At 46.9% G+C, this 23,988-nt stretch overlaps 3 protein-coding genes across 9 annotated transcripts in view; 1 reads left to right on the top strand and 2 right to left on the bottom strand.

Annotated features, from left to right (window-relative positions):
* TSPEAR (thrombospondin type laminin G domain and EAR repeats) overlaps positions 1 to 14,771 on the bottom strand; it is an 85,557-nt gene extending 70,786 nt beyond the window's left edge. Inside the window, exons 1-2 of one of the 2 annotated variants that reach the window (XM_010360150.2) lie at positions 14,742 to 14,771; positions 8,656 to 8,876 (exon numbers count right to left, since the gene is read on the bottom strand). In XM_010360150.2, coding sequence (XP_010358452.1) covers positions 8,656 to 8,754 — 99 coding nt within the window. In that variant the 5' untranslated portion in view covers positions 8,755 to 8,876; positions 14,742 to 14,771. Of the gene's footprint in view, positions 1 to 8,655; positions 8,877 to 14,741 lie in introns of those variants that run through there. The other variant, XM_030914678.1, reaches the window with a different exon arrangement.
* Positions 14,721 to 15,961, top strand: LOC104659951 (keratin-associated protein 10-12-like). The gene is made up of 2 exons (XM_030914701.1): positions 14,721 to 15,041; positions 15,168 to 15,961. Exons 1-2 carry the CDS (start codon positions 14,721 to 14,723, stop codon positions 15,618 to 15,620), a joined length of 774 nt encoding a protein of 257 aa, XP_030770561.1. The 3' UTR covers positions 15,621 to 15,961.
* Positions 15,962 to 20,447: 4,486 nt separating this feature from the next.
* LOC104659950 (keratin-associated protein 10-3-like) lies at positions 20,448 to 21,504 on the bottom strand. Of its 6 annotated transcripts, none has more exons than XM_030914689.1 (2): positions 20,997 to 21,504; positions 20,448 to 20,867 (listed from the first exon to the last, which is right to left on the bottom strand). In XM_030914689.1, the coding sequence occupies exons 1-2, from the start codon at positions 21,435 to 21,437 to the stop codon at positions 20,448 to 20,450; spliced, it is 861 nt and encodes a 286-aa protein (XP_030770549.1). In that variant the 5' UTR covers positions 21,438 to 21,504. The 6 variants fall into 6 exon arrangements, with proteins under 6 accessions (XP_030770549.1, XP_030770551.1, XP_030770554.1 ...); XM_030914691.1 differs by having other exon boundaries at positions 20,448 to 20,933; positions 21,093 to 21,504; XM_030914694.1 differs by having other exon boundaries at positions 20,448 to 20,741; positions 21,093 to 21,504.
* Positions 21,505 to 23,988: the final 2,484 nt, after the last annotated feature.

Here is a 23,988-nt window from a genome sequence, read left to right as displayed (position 1 = left end):
GAAATCGTAACAAAGTCTCCCAGATTACAGTGCAATCAAATTAGAACCTCAAGATTAAGAAACTCACTCAAAACCACACAACTACATGAAAATGGAACAACCTGCTCCCGAATGACTCCTAGGTAAGTAACGAAGTTAAGGCAGAAATCAAGAAGTTATTTGAAACCAATGAGAACAAAGAGACAACATCCCAGAATCTCCGGGACACAGCTAAAACAGTGTTAACAGGGAAATTTATAGCACTAAAAGTCCACATCAGAATGCTGGAAGGATCTCAGATCGACACCCTAACATCACAATGAAAAGAACTAGAGAAGCAAGAGCAAACAAATCCAAAAGCTAGCAGAAAACAAAAATCAACAAAGATCAGAGCAGAGCTAAAGGAGATAGAGACATGAAAAACCCTTTAAAAACTCAATGAATCCAGTAGCTGGTTTTTTGAAAAAATTAACAAAATAGATAGACCACTAGCTAGACTAATAAAGAAGAAAAGAGGGAAGAATCAAATAGATGCAATAAAAGATGATAAAGGGGATATCACCACCAACCCCACAGATACAAAAACAACCATCAGAGAATACTATAAACACCTCTACACAAATAAACTAGAAAATCTAGAAGAAATAGGTAAATTCCTGGACACATACACCCTCCCAAGACTAAACCAGGAAGAAGCCGAATCCCTGAATAGATTATAGCAAGTTCTGAAATTGAGGCTGTAATTAATAGTCTACCAACCAAAAAAAAGCCCAGGACCAGATGGATTAACAGCCAAATTCTATCAGAGGTACAAAGAGGAGGTGATACCATTCCTTCTGAAACTATTCCAAACAACTGAAAAGGAGGGACTCCTCCCTAACTCATTTTATGAGGCCAGCATCATCCTTATACCAAAACCTGGCAGAGACACAACAAAAAAAGAAAACTTCAGGTCGATATCCCTGATGAACATTGATGCAAAAATCCTCAATAAAATACTGGCAAACTGAATCCAGCAGCACATCAAAAAGCTTATACACCACAATCAAGTCAGCTTCATCCCTGGGATGCAAAGCTGGCTCAGCATATGCAAATCAATAAACATAATCCATCATATAAATAGAACCAATGACAAAAACCACATGATTATCTCAATAGATGCGGAAAAGGCCTTCAATAAAATTCAACATCCCTTCATGTTAAAAACTCTCAATAAACTAGATGTTAATAGAACATATCTCAAAATAATAAGAGGTATTTATGATAAACCCATAGCCCATATCATACTGAATGGGCAAAAGCTGAAAGCATTCCCTTTGAAAACCAGCACAAGACAAGGATGCCCTCTCTCACCACTCCTATTCAACATAGTATTGGAAGTTCTGGCCAGGGCAAGCAGGAATACTCAAATAGGAAAAGAAGAAGACAAATTGTCTCTGTTTGCAGGTGACATGATTCTATATTTAGAAAACCCCATCGTCTCAGCTCAAAAACTCCGTAAGCCGATAAGCAACTTCAGCAAAGTCTCAGCATGCAAAATCAATGTGCAAAAATCACAAACCTTCCTACACACCAACAATAGACAAGCAGACAGCCAAATCATGAGTGAACTCCCATTCACAATTGCTACAAAGAGAATGAAATGCCTAGGAACACAGCTAACAAGGGACGTGAAGGACCTCTTCAAGGAGAACTACAAATAAGGAAATAAGAGGACACAAACAAATGGAAAAACATTCCATCCTCACGGATAGGAAGAATCAATATCATGAAAATGGCCACACTGCCCAAAGTAATTTATAGATTCAGTGCTATTCCCATCCAACTACCACTGACATTCTTCACAGAATTAGTAACTTTCCAAAATTATTGAAAAACATTAATCTACACATCCAGGACCTCAGAAAACTCTAGGGTGGAGATACACAAAAGATATGCAAACAGACATATCATAGTAAAAATACTGAAAGTCAAAAACAAGGAGAAAATCTTGAAAGCAGGAAGAGAAAAACAAGTTATTTATAAGAGAACCATAAGAAGAGCAACAGTTGACTTCTTATCAGAAACAATGGACACCAGAAGGTAGTATGATAGTACATTCAAAGTGCTCAAAGAAAAAAAAAAGTCAGCCAGAAATTCTATATCCAACAAAGTTATCTTTCAGAAATGAAAGCAAAATAAAGGCATTCCCAGATAAATCAAAACTGAGGGAATCTATTACTTGCAGATGCATCTTACGAGTCATACTAGAGTTCTGCAGACCAAAAGCAAGTTAACTCCAGACAGAAATTCAAATCCACGCAGAAAAACAAAACAACAGTAAAACTAATTATGTAATCATAAAAGGTAGTACAAATGCGTTTTTTCTCCTTTATTCTCTTAACTGCTTTTTAAAAAGCAATATAAAAATGTGTATTTGGTATTGTTTGGCCTATAACGACAATACCAACAACCTTTACCTTTTAACATGGCCCTCAGGCATGGTGGTGAAAGGGCTGTTCAGTGTTCCTAAGTGCAAAAAGGCTGTGATATGCCTTATAGAGAAAATAGAAATGTAAACATATAGAAATGTGATATATAGAAATATAATATATTTGACAACAATAGTACAAAGGAGGTACATGGAAACAAAGCTATATTGTGTAAAGGAAGTTACTGAAGATAGAATGTGAATCCACAGGAAAAAATGAAGAGAATCAGAAATGATAAAAAGGCTAATATAACAAATGATATAAATATTTACTTTTTCTTTCTTCTCTAAGCATTTTTAAAAGCCATAAAATTATAAAAAGTAATAAGTATAACAATATATTGTTGGGTTTTAATATCTATAGATGTAATATATATAACAACAGACTACAAAAAGGGCAAAAAGGAAAAGATTTGTATAGGAGCAATCTTTTTCTATCTCACTGGTATTAAGTTGGCACAAATCTGAAGTTGATCTTGATAAGTCAAAATAAGTATATGGTAAATCCCAGAGCAACCACTAAGGAAAAATGAAAGCAGTGTCATGGAAAAACATTAAAGAAATCAAAATGCTACTTTAGTAAATATTCACTTAATGTAAGAGAAAGTAGTGAAGAAAGAACATAAGGACAGTGATAAAAAAGCAAAAACCATAAAACCACAGAACCATATAAAACATATGGGAAATAAAAAGTAAACTAGTAGACATAAATCCAACTACAGTTGATTTTCATTGTTAGTAGTAATTACATAAAGTCATTGCAAATACTGAATTAGGAAATAATATACCATTGTTCCTAGGGGAAATACAGCGTTTGGTTCTTGTAATCCTCTGGTCACAGTTTCAACTATCAACATATAATCTTGTGTTATATGTGTTTAATAATTATTGTTTATTCATTAACATTGAACTCGGCCAACAGTACTACAACTTATGCCTTAACAAAGCTTCTCTAACATACTTATTTTCTCTGTAAGGCACATCACAGCCTTTTTGCACTTGGGAACACTGAACAGCCCTTTTACCGCCATGCCTGAGGGCCATTTTAAACAGTAAAGACACCCAAAAAATCACAAAAATGTGAAAATGTGGCATTAAGTAGATTACAAAAAAAATACTTATTTACAATATGAGAGCTGAAGCAAGAATGCAGAGTGTGCCTTGTTTAACCTCATCTGGGAACATGCATTTTGGGAGACTCAAAATTCTCACTACTCTGTGCATGTCAATAAATGACCACAGAAGTGCCACCAGTATTTCTTTTGAGATTACAAATTAATTTTAGAGAGTAGCTGAATGTGCAAATACAAAATTCATAAAAAATGAGGTCAATTGTATATCAATAATAACATTAAATGTAAATAGATTAAATAACCCAATCAAAAGGCAGAGGCTGTCAGACTGGATTAAACAGAAAACAAGATGTAACCAGATGCTCTGTAAAGTAGGCATTCTTTATATTCCAATATACAACTAGATTGAAAGTAAACAGAAAGAGATAAATTATACAAACAACAACCACAAGAAAATTGGAGTAGTCCAACTGCTCTCCGATAAAATAAATTTTAAAACAAATATTGTTATTAGAGATGAAGAGGAACACTTTATACTCTGAAAGGTCAACCTATCATGAAGGTATAATAAATAGAAACATGTGTGCAAATAATAACAGAACACCAAAATACATGAAGCAAAAGCTGACAGAAATGAAGGGAGAAATAGACAAGTCAACAATATTAATTGAATAGTTCAACACCGTAATTTCAACAATGGATAGAATAACTAGGTAGAAGATCAACAAGGAAAAGGAAAACTTAAATACAATAAACCAGTAAAGTCCAGCAGACATCTTTAGGCTATTCCACCTGATGACAGCAGAATATACATTTTTTGAAATGCATATGCAGTATTGTCTAGGATAGGACATATGTTAGGCCATAAAATAAACCTCCAGTAAATTTAAAAGGACAGAAATAATGCAAAGTATGTATTCTGACCACTATAAAATAAAATTAGAAATCAGTAATAGAAAAAAACAGAAGAAACACACAAATATGTGAAAATTAAACAGCACCCTCTTATATAACCAACCAACAAGTCGAAAAAGAAACCAAAAGGAAAATCATAAAATACATCAAGATGAATGAAAATTAAACCCAAAATACCAGAACTTATGAGATGCAGGGAAAGTATTGCTTAGAGAGAAATGTATAGTTGTAAATATCTGTATTAAGAAAGATCTCAAATCAATAACCTAACCCACTTTAAGATGCTGGAGAAAGAAGAGCAAACTCAAAGCAAGCACAATGAAGGAAATAATGAAGGTTAAAGTGGAAATAAATAAAGAATTAAACCAATTCTTTACAAACTCTTTCAAAAACTAAGAAGAAGTATTACTTCCTAATTCATTCTATGAGGCTAGTATTATTCTCATACCATAATCACACAAAGACATCATAAGAAAAGAAAACTGCAATACCACTGTCTCTCATGATACGAATGCAAAATACTCAACAAGATACTAGCAAACTGAATCCAGCAACATAAAAGAAGAGTTATACACCATGGCTAAATGGGATTTATCCCTGGGATGCAAAAAATCAACTAATGTAACACAACATATCAACAGAATAAAAAACAAAAATAGCATGATTATTACAATAGATGCAGAAAAAGCACTTGATAAAATCCACCATCCTTTCATGTTAAAAACACGATAGAGCAGGACACTTGCTCAATTTGTTAAGGACATCTATGAAGAATACACAGTTAACATCATACTTAGTGGGAAAAAATAAAAAGCATTCATATTGGAAAATAAGAAACAAATTATCGCTATTCACAGATGACATGATCTTATATATAGAAAATCCTAAGATATTCAGTAAAAAACTGCCAGCTCAGCAAGGTTGCAGGATACAAAGTCAACACACAAAAATCAATGGTATTTCAGGCCAGGTGTGGTAGCTCACATCTGTGATCTCAGCACTTTTGGAGGCCCAAACCAGCCTGGCCAACATAGCGAAACCCCATCTCTACTAAAAATACAAAAATTAGCTGGTCATGGTGGTGTACACCTGTAATTCCAGCTACTCTGGAGGCTGAGGTGGGAGAATCGCTTGAGCCCGGGAAACAGAGGTTGCAGTGAGCCGAGATTGCACCACTGCATTCCAGCCTGGGTGACAGACTAAGACCCTGTCTCATAAATAAATAAATAAATAAATAAATAAATAAATAATGGTATTTCTATATATTTGCAATGAACAAGCCAAACATGAAATTATTTATAATAGCATCAAAAAGGAAAAAAATACATAGGACTAGATTTAACAGAAGAATTATAAAACTTACACTCTGAAAACTATAAAACATTATTTTTGTTTTGTTAAGGAAGATGTAAATCAATGGAAAAGCATCTTCATGAATCTGAAGTCCATGATCCACTCATGTTAATATTGTTAGCATGACAATACTCCCCAAGTCAATCTACAGATTTGTCCACTCTCAAGCTAACTTCTCTGTAGAAATTCACGAGTTGATTATAAAATCAATATGTAATTACAAGGGACCCAGAACAAAATTTAAAAAGAGGAACAAAGTTGAATGACTCATAGTTCCCAATTTAAAGATTTACTACAATGCTACAGTAACCAAGACTGTGTGGTACAGATATATAAGACAGACAAATGAATGAATAAAGTAAAATTGAAAGTCCAGAAATAAACCCACATATCTGTGGTCAATTTATTTCTCACAAGGTTGTCAAGACCATTCAATGAGGAAAAAACTATCTCCTTAGCAAATGGTATGGGGGCAACTGAATATCTACATACAAAAGAACAAAATTGACCCCCTACCTCACACCATATACAAAAATTAAATGGACTGAAGACTTACATGTAAGTACCAAAAGTATAAAACTCTTAGAAGAAAACATAAGGGTAAATCTTCATGACCTTGGATTTGGCATTGGATTCTTGGATATGATACCAAAAGTACAAGCAACAAAATAAAAAATAGATAAATTGAACATCAACATAGTTTAAAAGTTTTGTGCTCCAAAGGACTCTACCAAGAAAGTAAAAGAAAAACCCACAGAATGGGAGCAAATATTTGCAAATCACATATCTGATAAGGGGCTCATCAAATATATAAAGAATTCTTTACAACTGAACAATAAGAAGTCCATTAATCCATGAAAAGCTGGGCAAAAAATTTAAATGAACATTTCTCCAAGGAAGATGCACAAATGGCCAGTACACACACATGAGAAATGCTCAACACCACTGTTCATCAGGGAATTGTACCTCAAAACCATAATCAGATACCACTTCATGACCTTGAGGATGGCTATAGCCAAAAAGTCAGATGACAAGTGTTGGCAAGACTGTGGAAAAATCACAACCATTGCATACTGCTGGCAGGAATGTAAAATGCTGCCAGCAAGTTTGGTAAACGGGCTGGTAGTTCCTCGAAAAGTTAACCACAGGATGCAGGCTTCCACTCCTAAGTGCATACATAGGAGAAATGAAAACACACGTCCACACGAAAGTGCACACAGGAATGCATGAATGCCTGTAGTAACGTTATTCTTAACAGCCAAATGGTGGAAGTAATCTACATGTCCACCAGCTGAGAAAAGGATAATCTCACTGTGGCAGGCCCATACCATGGAGTATTATTGGACTGTAAGAAAGAATGAAGTGCTGACACAAGCTGCAGCATGGATAAAACTTGAAGACATTCTAAGCAAAAGAAGCTAGTCACAAAAGAAATACACCCTACGATTCCCTTTACAAGGAACATGCAGGAGAGGCAAATTCCTAGAGACAGAAAGGAGTGTAGTTCGTGCTTAGCGCTGGGCTGATGCAGGGTCCAAGGTGATATTTAACGTACGGGCCTCCTCTGAAGTGAGGAAAGTGTCCTAAAATTGCTTGTACATATCTGTGAATCTACCAAAAACCATCAAATTGTACACTTTAAATAGGTGAATTGTAGGGCATGTGAATTACATCTCAATAGAGCTGTTAAAAAGTCCGAGGCATGGCTGGGCACGGGGGATCACACCTATAATCCCAGCACTTTGGGGGACTGAGGCAGGAGGATCGAGACCAACCTGGGCAATATAGTGAGATCCCATCTCTACACAATTTTTTTTTTTTTTTAAATTCGCCGGGAGTGGTGGCACACAACTGTGGTTCCAGCTGCTTGGAGGCTGAGATGGGAGGGTAGCTTGAGGTAGCTGCAGTGAGCCATGATTGTGCCACTGAACTCCAGCCTGTGTTACAGAGCAAGACTCAGTCTCAAAATAAATAAATAAAATGTTAAAAGTATGGTGCATGACAGAAAGTAGAAAGATAAAGCAGAAAACAGAACCAGTCTTTTAGGTGGTCCACGTATTGGAGTTGTCCACATAATGAACATTGGAGCCACGCTCGAGAAATAGCTGAGAAGATGAAGACTTTAACCTGAACATTGGAAGTTATATTTAAAAAATGGAAGTTATGGAACTGGAAAATATTGACACTGAGAACTCAGTGGTTGGGGTTTACAGCAGGTTAGAAGGAAGAGGAGAGAGGATGGGTGCATATGTAGAGACCAGCACGGAGTCACACTCAATGGAATATTGCACGGCCAGAGCAGCCACTGCTGGAAGAAGGGCTTTTCCTTTCTTAATCAATGATGCTGAATTGGAAATGCAAATTCATTTTTATTTACTTCAGAAGGACCTGCTGCACAGATATGATGTGCACTGTCCCAGAAACCATGGGGAGGGGACAGAGACAAACATTATTGTCTTCGCTTTCCAAACCAGTAGGCAGAGGATGGAATGGGGCTTACCTGTTAGATTTAGGATTGATAGTGCTTTAAGTGTTAGATAAATGGGTCTACGAAGTGAACCTTTTTCGATGTGATTTTATTGTTAGCGCTTCCTGCTGAAGGATGTCAATGTAAAAACTCTGAGCACTAGACCCTCAATTGCAGGAACTGGCTGTGCAAACCCCTAGCAAATGGTCACACAGACTCTCACATACTGCCAGTGACAGGGACCTCATTACCTAGCAAGGCAAGCCACTCTCGATCCCAGAGAAACCCAGAGAGTCCTTGACAAATGCCGCCCCTCAACCTGTGCACGCATTGGAACTGGGAACCTCACAAGGAAAAATCACGCTATTCTAACACGAAGCGCAGAAAGTGCCACTGACCTTGGGTGGAAGACTGGGAACTCTCAAGGTTACAACGATGGAAAATTCTTCAGGGAAGAGGTCACACTGGGAGAAAATCCTGGATGCAGGGAAGCTCATGACGTGGGGGGCGGCTGCCGAGAGCTGGAGTCCCCGGGCACCGTGAACCTGAACTATCCTGATCCCGCTTGTGGCGCCATCAGAAGGGACCACCTCCGCCAGGATGTCCAGGGGGCGCAGGTCTGTGGCAAAGAAATCACAGGTAGATTAGGCCAGGACACCCCCAAAAGTGGATACCCATGACAGCCAACATGTATGGGGCATCAGCATGGCTGGCTCTTTACACAGCACTGCAGCCCCTGTGAGCTGTGAACTGCGGTTATCTCTGTTTCAGTGGCGAGGAAACAGAGGCACCATGAGGCGTGCCCGTGTGGCCTCCCCCACTCCTCCTCCTGCTCCTGGGGGATCTTGCATGGCTGCCTCTGAGCTGCAGGTGACATTCCACCAATGGCTGCTGTTTTCAAGTCGGCAGCCAGGCACTGTGCAGGGTGAGCTGTGCAGGACGAAGGAAGGAACGCATGGCCCCACCGCAGCCATGGGGACCCCAAAGGAAACGCAAGAAGCGGCTGGGAATGAGACCAGCAGGACCAGGCTCCTGTCTGTGGCCTCCCTTGGTTCCCTGCGCTCCCCTCGGGCACTATGGGAGACTGGAGCTGCCGTGGAGCTGGCGGTGCCTTCCCCTCATCCTCCTCTGGGCATGCCGGGGGAGCGGATAAGCTCCTGGGGAACCTCGGATTCACAGTTCAAAGTTGGTGGGAACATACTAGATGGGCTGGCCTGGCCTCCTCTGAGGCCGGGTGACAGGGAGGAAAATGGGGAGCGCGGAGGGCATTTGGGGCTAGCAGAGGCCTGCAGACCAGATCTCTGGCCCAGGCCGAGTGGCTGGGAGCAGAGCCTGAGGCTGATGCCTGGACCCTCCTCGGCCTAGCCACTGCAGCTGGCCCCAGCCTGGATAAATGCCAGGGCGTGGCTGAATGAAGCAGGTGTTCCCGGAGCTGTCTCCCTTGGTCTGTCAGTCTTGCTGAGGGGCCTTCTGCCTCAGCCTGGCATGGAGGTGTCGGGTCAGTCCGCTCTGGCACTCAGCCCTCTAGGTTCATCTTCCCCCACGTGCCTGTCCTGGCTGGCATTGTGCAGGGAATGTCATGGCTTTCCTGTAAAGGTCCTGGAAGGGCTTTGGTCAAAGATCTCCAGCAGAGGCCTTCCTCCCGCACCTGTCTGCGTGTGGCGGGGCCCCAGTGAGCAGCTGGAGAGCAGGACTCCAGTCCAGGCCAGGAGGAGGCAGCCCTTCCTTGCACCGCCATGTGCTCGCAGTGCCACAGCTGCAGTGACACTCGGGTCCTCTACGTCCTCCAGAGAGTGTGAGCACCTGGGATGGAGCAGGTCTGCAGAAGAGCATGCCTAGAAAAGCATCCCCGTCTGCACACAGGGTGTGAAGGGTACTTCTTTGTTAGAAAAACCAGATGTGACCCAGACGTGCAGTGCAGGAACAGCCGGCAAAGTGGCCGTGAGCATCCTGGCTGCAGGATGCTGCCTGGGCCCGGGCCAGGCACAGAGTGGGAAGATGTGACAGGGCACACCATGGGCCAAGGACGGAAAGGACGCAGAGGGTCCTGTGGTGGGGGGTGTGTGACCCACAGTACCGGAGAGTGTGGGGACACACAGATGGGGGGAGCACTGTGAAGAGGGTGGCCTGCTTTAGGACAGGAGAATGTATTATTATTGAATGTATTATTGTATTATTTAAGCAATTAAACACAAAAGGTAGAGTGTGAGGAGGCTTTGCCGCTTCCTGGAAAGACCCTGTGCTATAAAACATGCCACGACATAGGGACAGCAACAGTGGACACTGTGTGTACAGAGGTCTTTGTACAGGGACCACACCCGAGGGAGGCCGCTGTGTGTGTCTGGGGGGTCCCAGGCTGACTCTGGGAGGATTCTGGCATCTCGGTGTGGAGGGATTCTGTGCCTCAGGGCTCTGATGTTGGCCCACGCCTCAGGCTGGCAGGGGTGGGGGATGAGACTCCACATTCTGTGGCGTTGTGTCCTGGGTCCCCTGGAGACAACGGGTCTCTAACTAAACCCCATGCACCCTACCGCCCCCTCCCCCCAGTCTCAGAGAGACCCTGCTGCATAGCACTGCCTGGTGCTGGGCTCACACCCGGGGGTTTAGCTGGAGCACAACCAGGGGCCACCTCCTCATTGAGGAAACATGGGGGCCACCACCCAGAAGGTGTCCTGCCCAGCACTCAGGATGATCCTCTGCCCTGCTGAGCCCAGGGATAGACAGTCAGCCCATCACTTGCTGGGCTTTGGCAATCAGGAAACAGAATCCTGCCCATCCCAGCAAGAGCCTCTCCCTCCACTGTTTAATTAAAATAGCCTCTCCCTGGCTCCGGACCCCACGCTTGCAGTCCAGCCAGGTTTCTTGTGTGCCTCTCAGCCTCCTGGGAGTGGAAACCCAAGGGCAGATGAGTCCCTGACACAGCCTCAGCAGTGCTGGGTGGGGGCCGCTGGAGGTTGACCCGCCCTCACAGCCACCTTGTGGCGCATCCTCCTTGGCTCTATCATCTGTGAGACATGGCTCCAGAAGCCTGGAATTATGGAGTTTTAGAAGGGACTGCAGAGATTAGCTCATTTACAGCCTCAGGCACAGGCCGGGTACAGCCACCGAGGATGGAGGAGGGGGCCGAGTGCTGCTTTGAAAAGAAGGAAGGTATTGAATCCAACATAGGAGCTTTGCCTTGAGAAACTAGAGAAAGACGAGGAAATGGAACTCACAGCAAGCAAAGGGAAGGATGGGGCAGGAGTCCGTGCAATTGAAAACAAAAGGAAAATAGAGGAAATTGATTAAACCCAAGCTGGTTCTTTGAGATCAAACAAATTGATAAACAATATGGAAAACAAAAGGGGATATTGCTAAACAATTGTTGGAAATTAAAAGGCTGATAAGGGAACTCCGCAAACAACACCACGTGTATCTCTTCAAAACCTCAGATAACGTGGACCAATTCCTTGATAGGCGCAAATACCAGAACTCATTAAAGAAGAAAAGATAACTCGGAGGTCGAGTATCTAATAAAGGACACCTTCCAACACAGAAAAACTACAATTTCCTGGAAAATACTACCAGTCCTTTAAAGAAGAAAAAATGTCAATTCTACATCATCTCTTTCAGAAGATAGAAGAGGAGAAAATACTCACCAACTCTTTTCATGAAGGCAGTGTTACCAAACCAGGCAAAGGCATTGCAATAAGAGAAAACTAGAGACCAACCACCCCCATAAATGTAGACACAAAAATCCTCAATAAAATGTTAGCAAATAAAATCTAGCAACATGTAAAAAAGACAATACGTTGTAGAGATGGGGCCTGGCTATGTTGCCCAGGCTGATCTCAAACTCCTGGCCTCAAATGATCCCCCTGCCTTGGCCTCCCAAAGTGCTGGAATTACAGGCATGAGTCACCACACCCAGCCTAGAAGGGAACTTTTCAAACCAGATAACACTAGTCTGGAAAAACCAGCACCAACACGATTCTTAGTGGGGAAACCCCTCCCTCTAAGATCAAAGGGTGTTAGTGCACGTGCTGGCCTCCTTGCTCTGTCTGCTGGGAGGGCTGGAAAAGAACACCCCAGTGGTGTGAGCACACCTTGCTCCAGATCTTGGTTTCTGAATCCCTTGGTCCACCAACAGCAGGGTTTCCTGGAGAAGCATCTGATTCCACGGATGAAACAGGGCAAATCTGAGATGAACTTGAACCCAAAAGTAAGAAAGGTCAGGGAGGGGCCGGGCGCAGTGGCTCACACCTGTAATCCCAGTGCTTTGGGAGGCCAAGGCGGGCGGATCACAAGGTCAGGAGATCGAGATCATCCTGGCTAACACGGTGAAACCCCGTCTCCACTAAAAATACAAAAAATTAGCCGGGCGTGGTGGCGGGCGCCTGTAGTCCCAGCTACTCGGGAGGCTGAGGCAGGAGAATGGCGTGAACCTGGGAGGCGGAGCTTGCAGTGAGCCAAGATCGTGCCACTGCTCGAGCCTGGGTGACAGAGCGAGACTCCGTCTCAAAAAAAAAAAAAGAAAGGTCAGGGTGGGGCAGCGTGTTGAAAGAGCACCAGGACCAAGATGAAAGAACTTGAGGGCCAAAGTTGGAACCACTGCAACCGCAAAATACATAGTGATGATATTGGACTGTAACTCAAGTAACAGATCAATATTCTTTAGTCCACACCTAGGTAAATAAATAAGGAAGCAAACAGACATCCAGAAGAGCCCGACAGCTCCTCCTCCTGGGAGAATTTCAATTAGCAAGTGTGGAAGGAGCAGGGCAGGGAGGAGAACCCTCAACAGCGCCCCACAGGGGCTGCACGGGCCAGGCTCCCGGAGGGCGCCAACACTACCGGGCAAACGCCTGGGCAGATGCAGGACAGCTGCCAAGTCTCAGACATGACCAATTACAGAGGGAAACGGCGGCACCGCGAGGGATGGGACGCGGCCGTGTCGCCTCCGTGCCCCGCGTGCACTGCTCCTGTGGGATTCCTCCCCCAACGCGATGCCCGCTGTGACCACGAGGAACCTCAGGCAAGTCCACACGGAGGGGCGTTCTACAAAACACCCAACCAGTCAAGGTCGCTGAGGCCCAGGAGAGACTGGGCGACAGTCACAAACCAGAGCAGCTGAGGAGACCTTGCGGCCAGCGCCATGTGGGGTCCTGAGCAGGGCCCGCGGGAAGCCGGTGCACCTGCTTAAAGCCCGTCCTGGGTGGGAAGAAACAGACCAGCGCCACTTTCTCAGAGCTGGGAACTGACCTGCGGTGGCGTCGGGAAGCTGGTGAAGGGTGATGCAAACTCCACTTTTCAACTACTATTCCCTAAAACCATTCCACGAGGTCAAGCCACACCTCACAAGCAAAGGCTACCGAGTGCCTGGTGCTGGGCACCTGCTGTCCTGTGCTACCCTCGCCGCCCCTCCATGCTCCACCTGCCCCAGACCTGAGTCCGCGAGAAAGACTCCTGCTGTACCTGCCTTCCCATCCCGGGTTCTGCTCCCGCACCCACCTCCTCATCCCAGGTTCTGCCATGGTGTCTGCTTGCTGTGGATTGAATTGTGTCCCTCAAAAGGTGCCAAAGTCCTGACCCCTGGTACATGTGAATGTGACCCTATATGGAAATAGGGTCTTTGTAGGTGACAAAGTTAAGAGGAGGCTGTTAGGATGGGCCTTACTGCAATATGCTTTGTGTCCTTATAAAAAGGGGAGATTTGGACACACACACACACACGGAGAAGCTGTGTGAAGATAAAGGTGGAGCTCAGGTGAGCCCACTGTAAGCCAAGGACCCCAAAGATAGCAGCAGCCCACAGGAGTGAGGGGAGCGGAGTGAGACAGCGCTCCCTGCAGCCTCGGAAGGAACCCGCGCTGTCCACACCTCGATCTCAGACCTCTGGCTTCCAAAACCATGAGACAGGGAATTTCTGTAGTGTGGCCAGCCAGTTTGTGGTACTGTTTGTCACGGCAGCCCAAGGAAAGGAATACATTACCGCATACAAATCATGACTCACGTTATCTTTATTTAGAACCCAAACCAACCTCTCCCTCACCTTTGAATCACAGAGGCACATGATCTTGTTCAGCAGCCGAGAAACCCAAGGCCCAGCGGAGCCACCCGCAGGCACCCGCTCCCCATAGCCCGGCACACACCCAGACCACGTGAGCCTGGGGAGCAAAGCAGCACAGCCTGACCTGCACCTCGGCTCTTCCTCCCGAGTCTAAAACACACACGTGCCCCAGGCCAGTTCCAAGTTTTGTAAACTGAGCAACAGCTCTTGGGAAACAAAAACACAGCTACTGTGTGTGCTCCTGGAGCTGGCTGCACACCCCAACAAGGAAGGGAGGGCTTGCTGAGCCTCCTGTCTGGACGACACGTGCCAGGGAGGAGTATAAAAGCCCCAGAAACCCAAGCACCTCAATCACTCCCTCACCCACTCCCTCCCATCTCGCCCAGCTCAACCCCCAGCACTGCAGCGTCCACCATGTCTGTCTGCTCCAGTGACCTGAGCTACAGCAGCCGTGTCTGCCTTCCTGGTTCCCGTGACTCTTGCTCTGACTCCTGGCAGGTGGACGACTGCCCAGAGAGCTGCTGTGAACCCCCCTGCTATGCCCCCAGCTGCTGCGCCCCGGCCCCCTGCCTGACCCTGGTCTGCACCCCAGTGAGCTGTGTGTCCAGCCCCTGCTGCCAGGTGGCCTGTGAGTCCAGCCCCTGCCAATCAGGCTGCACCAGCTCCTGCACACCCTCTTGCTGCCAGCAGTCTAGCTGCCAGCTGGCTTGCTGCACCTCCTCCCCCTGCCAGCAGGTCTGCTGCATACCCGTCTGCTATAAGCCTGTGTGCTGTGTGCCCACCTGCTCTGAGGATTCCTCTTCATGCTGCCAGCAGTCTAGCTGCCAGCCAGCCTGCTGCACCTCCTCCTCCTGCCAGCAGGCCTGCTGCATGCCCGTCTGCTGCAAGCCTGTGTGCTGCAAGCCCATCTGCTGTGTGCCCATCTGCTCTGGGGCTTCCTCTCTGTGCTGCCAGCAGTCTAGCTGCCAGCCAGCTTGCTGCACCTCCTCCCAAAGCCAGCAGGGCTGCTGCGTGCCCGTCTGCTGCAAGCCTGTGAGCTGTGCGCCTGGGAGCTGTGTGCCTGTTTGCTCTGAGGCGTCCACTTCATGCTGCCAGCAGTCTAGCTGCCAGCCGGCTTGTTGTACCACCTCCTGCTGCAGACCCTCCTCCTCCGTGTCCCTCCTCTGCCGCCCCGTGTGCAGGCCTGCCTGCTGCGTGCCCGTCCCCTCCTGCTGTGCCCCCACCTCCTCCTGCCAGTCCAGCTGCTGCCGCCCGGCCTCCTGCGTGTCCCTCTTCTGCGGCCCTGTGTGCTCAGGTCAGAAGCCCAGCTGCTGATGGACACGCCCCCCAGTGCCAGCCAGGCTCAGCTCCCACCTGGAAGCTGATAGTCAAGTCCTGAATTGCTCCTGCACTTTGACCATTTCCCGGTGTCTGCTATTGAGCTGGACAATGGAAGAACTGAATGTCTATACTCAATGCTGCAGCCCTTTTTGGGGGGGGGGGATGCTTCTAGAAAGTTCCCATGGCAGTGGCCTCCCCTCCGTATCTCCCACTTCTCGTGAGGGTCAGCTCAGCCTTGACCCATGAGGTCTCTGTCCTCCTGGCTTAGAGCCCCAGAGCCTTCTTTGGAGGCCCTCAAACTGACCAATAAAGACCCTGAGACTGCAATGGCGCTGGCATCCAGGTGTGTTGATCGATGCCTTGGCTGGAACTCATGGCCACAGTTTTCTCCTTTGTGCACAACCCTCTGCTGTCCTTCAGTCTCCTGAGTGTTCTCCTGTGTCCATGGGTGTGTGGCTTCCCGGGGTCCAGGCTAGACGGACATGGGCGGGGGGAGCCTTGCAGCCCTTTGGCCATTTCAGGCCCTTGGGTTTGTCCCTAACCCTCCTGTGTTGTTTGTCATGTCATAGTTCTTTTTGCTGATTTGCTTTTTAAATTCTTCTTCTGCACAATACCTGTCAAGTAAGAATGGTGTCTTCTAGCACCATGCTTGCCCAGAGCGTATCCAAATGCCCCCCAGCTTCAAAATCAGTAATCTTCATCAACATTGCCTAAAATCCTCTCTTGTGCCCTGTGCAGACATCACTGGCATGGTGGGAGGAACATAGGCTGGCAACTGGAATCGGGTCTCTGTCGCTTCCACACTGTGTGAGCAGAATCATCTCCTCGACCCTCCAGCCTCTCTAAGGTCAGAGAAGTAGGACTCCCTCTTTCAGGTTTCCAAATGGAGTGGCAAGAATGACAGACAGCACGTGTAACCACAGTGAGCCCAGGGCCAGCAGACTGGCCAGAGCAGGATGGGCTGAGGAGTTTTAGGCATTTTAAGAAGTCTTTTAAAATTATATTTGGAATAATGATGTGTTGTAACCACTGGAAGAAGTGCCAACTATTCCAATGATTATAAAACATACTCATAAAGCAATGATGATAAGATCAGAAAGAATTTCCCTGCACAGGTGTCAGAGAGTGGCCCGGGAACTCAGCTGCAGTGGAGGTGGAGTTGTGAGGACAGACCCAGAGCACTGGCCACATGGAGTCACAGTCCTGGGGTGGAAGGGAGTGCACAACTCACTGATGAACAGACACACAGATGTGCCAGGGCAAGTGAGAGTGGGCACCACTCACGGGTGAACAGACACATGGATATCCCAGGGCAAGTGAGAGTGGGCATCTCACAGGTTAACAGACACACAGGTGTTCCAGGGTGGGTGAGGGTGCAAACCTCATGCGTGAACAGACACACGGATGTGCCAGGGTGGGTGAGAGTGGGCACCTCATGGGTGAACAAACACACAGATGTCCCAGGGTGGGTGAGGGTGCAAACCTCGTGGGTGAACGTGCCCATGGTTTTCAGCAACACAACTCAATGTGTTGACTGCAACCCATGGAACCAGACAGTTAAAAATAACTCCAGAGAAGGGGGATTCTGTGGAAGAGTCTTCATTAAACTACAGTGCTATTTCTCTTCCCGTGAGCTGAGAACACTGCTGGTCGAGGTCCTCTGTGTCTTTACCAAACCTCACTCTGTCTTCAGAATCTTCATTAAACTACAGTGCTGTTTCCCTTCACATGAGCTGAGAACACTGCTGGTTGAGGTCCTTTGTGTCTTTACCAAACCTCACTCTGTCTTCAGAAAGTAGTTTTCTAGGAGGTGTATAGAAAAGTTGAGAAACCACTATAAAACAAGCTGACTTAGGGGATATTTATACAATATCCCATCCAACAACAGTGGGATGCACCTTGTTTAAAGTGCACATGGAACATCCACCAACATAAACCACCAGAGAGACCTGAGAGCAAGTCTCAGTGTCCTCAGGAGGGATGAAATGACAGGAGGGCTGAGTGTGCTGCTTGACCACACAGAATTGGAAATCGTTAACAGAAAGATATTTAGAAAACTGCCACATACTTGGAAATTAGATAACACACTTTAAGACCTATGAGTAAAAATATAAATCACAATGGAAATTATGAAATATCTGTAATAAAATCAAAATGAAATCACCACATATCAATACTTGTGGGATGCAGCCAACAAAGGATGTAGAGGAAAATGCATAGTAATTTGCTTTATTAGAGAAGAAGGCCTAAAATCAAGTATCTGAACTTCCAGCTTAAGAAGCTAAAGAAGCATATGTTGAACCCCAAAATAACTAAAAATAATAAAATAATCAAGAATTTTAAAACTCCACTGTGTTTGTCCATTTTGCACTGCTTTAAAGGAATACCTGAGACTGGGCACTGTATAAGGAAAGGCCCATTGCTATCTGGCTCCTGGTTCTACAGGCTGTACAAGCATGGCACCTGCTCAGCTTCTGCTGAGGTCTCAGGATGCTTTACTCATGGTGGAAGGTAGACGGGGAGCAGGCATCACATGGTGTGAGAGGAGCAAGAGAGACAGAGAGGAGGAGTGCCAGGCTCTTGTGAACAACCAGCTCTCCATGAAGTAACAGAGCAAGACTTCACTCATTATTGTGGGGGTGACACCAAGCCACTCATGAGGGAGCCATCCCCATGACCCAGTAACCTCCCACCAGGCCCTGCCTCCAACACGGGATCACGGTTCAACATGAGATTTGGAGAGGACACACATCCACCGTATCACCTACCAAATAAGTGGACAAACAGGGAAATAAATAAAACCAAACCTAGTTTTTTTTAAGAGACCAATGAAATTGGCCCATTTCTAACTTTACCGATCATTATAAAACAAGAGAACAAATAAATTACCAATATTAGGTGTTACGGTTTGGCTGTGTCCTCACCCACATCTCGTCTTGAATTCTCACATGTTGTGGGAGGGACCTGGTGAGAGGTCATTGAATCATGGGGGTGGGTCTTTCCTGTTCTGTTCTCATGATAGTGAATGAGTCTCACAAGATCTGATGGTTTTATGCAGGGGAGTTTCCCTGCACAAGCTCTCTTCTCTTGTCTGCCACCATGTGAATTGTGCCTTTCACTGTCCACCATGATTGTGAGGCCTCCCCAGCCATGTGGAACTGTGAGTCCATTAAACCTCCTTCTTTTGTAAATTGCCCAGTCTTGGGTATGTCTTTATTAGCAGCCTGAAAATGAACTAATACATTAGGAATGAATAAAACATTCCCACTACAGAATCTGGAGATATTTAAAGGAAACCAAAGAAATAATGCAAACAACTCTCAATACATTCAACAGCGTAGATGAAATAGGCAAATGACTGGAAATGTATAATTTATGAAAAGGGATACAAGAAGAAATAGAAAATCTGAATAGTCCTTTATCAATTGAAGAGATTGGATTCATAATTAAAACCCTTCCCAAAAAGAAAATGCCAATCCCAAATGGCTTTGCTATCGAATTCTACCAAGCATTTAGGGGAGAAATAAAACCAATCTAACCCAAACTCTTCCAGAAAACCGTGGGGTAGACGCAGCGTCGGTGAGGGTGCTAGGGATTAGGGGACGGAGGTTGAGGCCTCACGGGTGGCAGGGGCTCCCTTTGTGGGCTCTGGCCATGGACACAGGCACCTGGGATGAGAGGGGGACTCACGGGGGAACAGCCGCGCCTTGGCCCTGAGATGGCCTTGCAGGGAGGGGAACTGAAAATTTACTCGTTGAGGACAGTTGCCTACTTACTAAAACCGTTCCAGCCACCACCGCAGCCCCTGGAAGGTCATGCCCCCTAGAAAATCCCCAAGGTCTCAGCAGGGCCTCGTCCACCTGTGCCCTCCAGTGTCGCCCATGTCAACCTCACCTCAGAGGGGCCTGATGCACGGCCCTACAGGTGCGAACTCTGGGTCCTGAAAGCCCAAGTGGAACCTGGTGTCCCCAGAGGAGGACCTGGGGCAGTGCCGGTTTTGGGGAATCACGTGCGTCCATCCACCCACTCCATGATGCTTTTGTCCCCATCGAGCCCCTTGTCTCCTACGCAGGTGCAGCACCCCTCACTCTCCCCTCGCATTGCTGCTAAACCGGCAGAACCCTGGGGCAGGTGGCACAGAGAGAGTGACCGGGCCCGGAGGCTGCAGTGCCTGGACCCCAAACCAGCTTCCCGGCAGGTGACCCTGCAGGGTGAGCTCACCCAGGTGGGACAGTGCGTGGGATGGTCCTGGGGTCTGGAGAGCCCCATAGCCCAGGGCATGGCAGTGAATGACCAGGCTCGGGAAAACCTAGGCATGGGGACTGCGCCGGGACTGAGCCTTCCTGGGTGTGGCCGTGAGTCCCACCTGGTGTCAGGTGAGTCCCTGGAGGAGTCAGGCCACTGTCCCCTGTGACTTCTAGGTTAAGTCGCTCATTCCTAGAAACAGTCATGGCTGGAGGAGACCAATGTCAGCTCAAAACCGTGTGTCCCCAGGAGCACAACAGGTAAAGAGAATCAGGTGACCAAGGGGAATTTATTTGGGAGCAGGAAGAGGTGCTGACATGTTCAAGTCAAGGCCAAGTGACCCGAGGCAGAAAAGCTGGGAGGGAGGACAGCGGACCCAGCAGGCAGGTGGGCACCTGCTATGAGGCAAGAGCTGGGAAGCTGTGTGGATGGGGGCTCCTGGGAGTAAGGAGGGTGAGGTCACCTCAGCACACAGGGGCCCCGTCCCAGGTAGGGGCAACCTCTAACCCGAGTCAGGACCAGTTGGCCCTGGGGATGTGCACATCAGCCACTGGACTCCTGGCCCGAGCCGAGCCCTCAGCAGGCCGGGCGGGAGCACACGGGGCGGCAGAGGAGGGACACGCAGGAGGCTGGGCGACAGCAGCTGGCCTGGCAGGAGGAGGCAGGGGCACAGTAGGAGGAGACGGGCACGCAGCAGGTGGACCTGCACACGGGATGGCAGAGGAGCGACACAGAGGAGGAGGGTCTGCAGCAGGAGGTGGTGCAGCACGCTGGTTGGCAGCGAGACTGCTGGCAGCATGAAGAGGAATCCCCAGAACAGGTGGGCACACAGCAGACAGGCTTGCAGCAGATGGGCACACAGCAGGATTGCTGGCACGGGGAAGAGGTGCAGCAAGCCGGCTGGCAGCTGGACTGCTGGCAGCATGAAGAGGAATCCCCAGAACAGGTGGGCACACAGCAGACAGGCTTGCAGCAGATGGGCACACAGCAGGATTGCTGGCACGGGGAAGAGGTGCAGCAAGCCGGCTGGCAGCTAGACTGCTGGCAGCATGAAATGGAACCCCCAGAGCAGACGGGCACACAGCAGACGGACTTGCAGCAGACAGGCTTGCAGCAGATGGGCACACAGGAGGACTGCTGACATGGGGAAGAGGTGCAGCAAGCCGGCTGGCAGCTGGACTGCTGGCAGCATGAAGAGGAATCCCCAGAACAGGTGGGCACACAGCAGACAGGCTTGCAGCACACAGGCTTGCAGCAGACGGGCACACAGCAGGTCTGCTGGCAGGGGGAGGAGGTGCAGCAAGCCGGCTGACAGCTAGACTGCTGGCAGCACAAGGGTGTGCAGGAGCTGGTGCAGCCTGATTGGCAGGGGCTGGCCTCACAGACCGCCTGGCAGCAGGGGCTAGACACACAGCTCACTGGGGTGGAGACCAGGGTCAGGCAGGCAGCCGGGGTGCAGCAGCTGGGGGCACAGCAGGGGGGCTCACAGCAGCTCTCTGGGCAGTCATCCACCTGCCAGGAGTCAGAGTAAGCGCTGGAGCAGACAGACATGGTGGACGTGGCCATGCTGGGGTGGGAGGAGGTGAGCTGGGGGAGGTGTGAGTGAGTGAGTGTGGGAGTGAGTGAGCGAGTGAGTGAGCTGCTCAGGGCTGTGGGGCTTTTAAATCCCTCCCTGGCGTGTGTTGTCCTGACAGGAGGCTCCAGAAGCTTCTCTTCCTTGTTGGTGTTTAGAGCTGGTGGCTGGAGATGCGTCATTCGTGCTGGTTTATCTCTTTGTTTTCCCCTCATTAAACTTGTGTGTATGTTGCAGGGCTCTGTTTCTTCATCAGCTTTTATTTTGGCCCCAGAAATGTGGTGGAAAATATTTCAAGAAAGCTTTGTTGAGTTGAGGTTTTAGAGATGAAGACTTCTCTAAAGGGAGGAATTCTAGTTTCACCTACCCTGTGTTTGGACTGACTGGATATATTTTATTACTTTTAGCATATTAAAATATAAATATGTAGAAAAATATGCATCTCTTATAAAACGCAACTGGCACAGAGGGTAAGACGAAGCTAAGTGGCCCTCCCTTCCAACCCCTCGTGCCTTGTAAGGGGAAGAGAGTCGGTACCTGGTGGATCCGCGCTTTCCCTTTGTCTCTTCAGCTCTTCCACGCCACCCTCAGAGGCCTCCCTGCTTTATTTGAAGCTGCACTCTGGGTTTTCTCCATGTTTATTTCATCATGGTGACAGATCAAGTATTTTTTCACATATGGTGATTTTAGGACATACATTTTAAAATTTCTTTCCTGCCTGGCTGAGCACGGTGGCTCACACCTGTAATTCCAGCACTTTGGGAGGCCAAGGCAGGCGGATCACGAGGTCAGGAGATCGAGACCATCCTGGATAACACGGTGAAAACCTGTCTCTACTAAAAATACAAAAAAATTAGCTGCGTGTGGTGGTGGGTGCCTGTAGTCCCAGCTACTCAGGAGGCTGACGCACGAGAATGGTGTGAACCCGGGAGGCAGAGCTTGCAGTGAGCCAAGATCGTGCCACTGCACTCCAGTCTGGGTGACAGAGTGAGACTCCATCTCAAAAAAATAAAAAATAAAAAGATTTCTTTCTTGCCTAAAAATGTACTCAACTTCATCCTCACACACGTATGATAGTTTAGCTGGGTATATAATTCTAGTTTTAAATCAGAATTATTATTATTATAAATAATAATAAAAAAATCTGTTTTCTCAAAATGATGAACCCGTGTCACCATTTTTCTGTGGTGTCCAGTGTTGCTGATGGAAGACTGAGGCTGGTCATTTGTCGTTTTTTATAGTTTGCCTCTCTCTCTCCCCTCCTTTTTTTTTTAACTCTCTGGGAACATTTGGTTTTCTTTTTATTCTTGTTTTGTTTCTATGAGTATGCATTATTTTACTTTCTGTGGTTAGAATTCATTGAGCCTTTCAACGTGGAGACTCAGGAAGCGTCTTGCACTCTTAAAAATAACTTATCTCTCGAGGTCTTTCCTTTTGTGACTTTGATTTTGTCTCATGATGAATGAAATACATTTTTGGCTCACTGTAATGATGTTATGTTGAGCATTTAAACGTTTTCCCCTCATTTCACTGGACATCAGTTAAGCTCTGCTCATTGGTGGCAGTTCATTTGATTTTCTGAGTAAAAGACTATTTTATTCTAGGGCACTGAGGTCCTGATCCAGTTTACATCCTAATTTGTTTCCATCTTTTTCTCTTTTCTACAAATATATAAAGGATTTTAAAGAGCCTCCCTTTCTCTCAGACAATTTTGATTTTATTTTTTATAACTCTTTGAATATCCTTTCAGTGATTAGTAGAGGTTGTGGAAGAACTGTAGGCTTAACCCACTTTCTGGGACTGAAGGACTCGATGCTCCTTTCAGGAAATGACAGGAAAGCCAGGAAGGCTAGGATGACTTTGTATTAGCGGGTGTGCTACAGACACACACAGTTCAGGTGCAGTCTCCACATCAGCCACAGTGTGAGGGGCGACTCTGCAGCCCATTTTGATAGACACAGAAATGCTGAGAAGATAAGTCACCTTGAAAGAGGATAGCTGGCCAGCAGTGAACCCAACAACCAAGAGCTCTCGCTGCTTTCCCTCGCAGCCATAAATGGCTCCGATCTGTCACACAGCTCCAAGAAGAGTGTGTGCTTCCTCAGTGGGAGGCAGGGAGGGAGGTGGTCCTGAGCCAGGGGGATGTGGTAAGGCTGACATCCCTTCTGGGACAAGCCCTGGGGCCTGTATGATAATTTGCTTTGCTTTTCCCACCGCTGTCTCTGGCAGTCTCCTTAATTGAATGGGCATGGTAATTCCTCATATCTTTATTTCTATTTGTGATCCACGCCCTCTGTCATTCCCTTCTCCTGGTGTCTGAACCACCCATCACTGTCCAAAGTGTCTTTCCACGGTCATTGCTGTGCCCACAACACCTCCAGGTTCTCAGTGTGGCCTATCTAAGTCCACACGCTGCACTCAGTGGAGATGTGTCTTTTTGGATCATGGAACTTTTCATGGGGCCACCACAGTAGTTCCACAATCGAATGATCACACCAATTTCTTTCTCCTTTCTCTTTCTCTCTTTCTTTCTTTCTTTTTCTT

Source organism: Rhinopithecus roxellana, chromosome 13 (genome assembly GCF_007565055.1).
Source record: "Rhinopithecus roxellana isolate Shanxi Qingling chromosome 13, ASM756505v1, whole genome shotgun sequence".
NCBI classification, from domain to species: domain Eukaryota; kingdom Metazoa; phylum Chordata; class Mammalia; order Primates; family Cercopithecidae; genus Rhinopithecus; species Rhinopithecus roxellana.
Note: the sequence above shows the minus strand (reverse complement) of the source record. Positions and strands in the feature narration are given on the sequence as shown.

Excerpts from the sequence above, each read along its gene's own strand:
- LOC104659951 (XM_030914701.1), top strand. The coding sequence starts at position 14,721 with ATGTCTGTCTGCTCCAGTGACCTGAGCTACAGCAGCCGTGTCTGCCTT. Across the intron at positions 15,042-15,167 it reads CCTCCTCCCCCTGCCAGCAG|GCCTGCTGCATGCCCGTCTG; the intron begins GTCTGCTGCATA and ends TCCTGCCAGCAG.
- LOC104659950 (XM_030914689.1), bottom strand. The coding sequence starts at position 21,437 with ATGGCCACGTCCACCATGTCTGTCTGCTCCAGCGCTTACTCTGACTCC. Across the intron at positions 20,868-20,996 it reads CATGTCAGCAGTCCTCCTGT|CAATCCTGCTGTGTGCCCAT; the intron begins GTGCCCATCTGC and ends TCCCCGTGCCAG.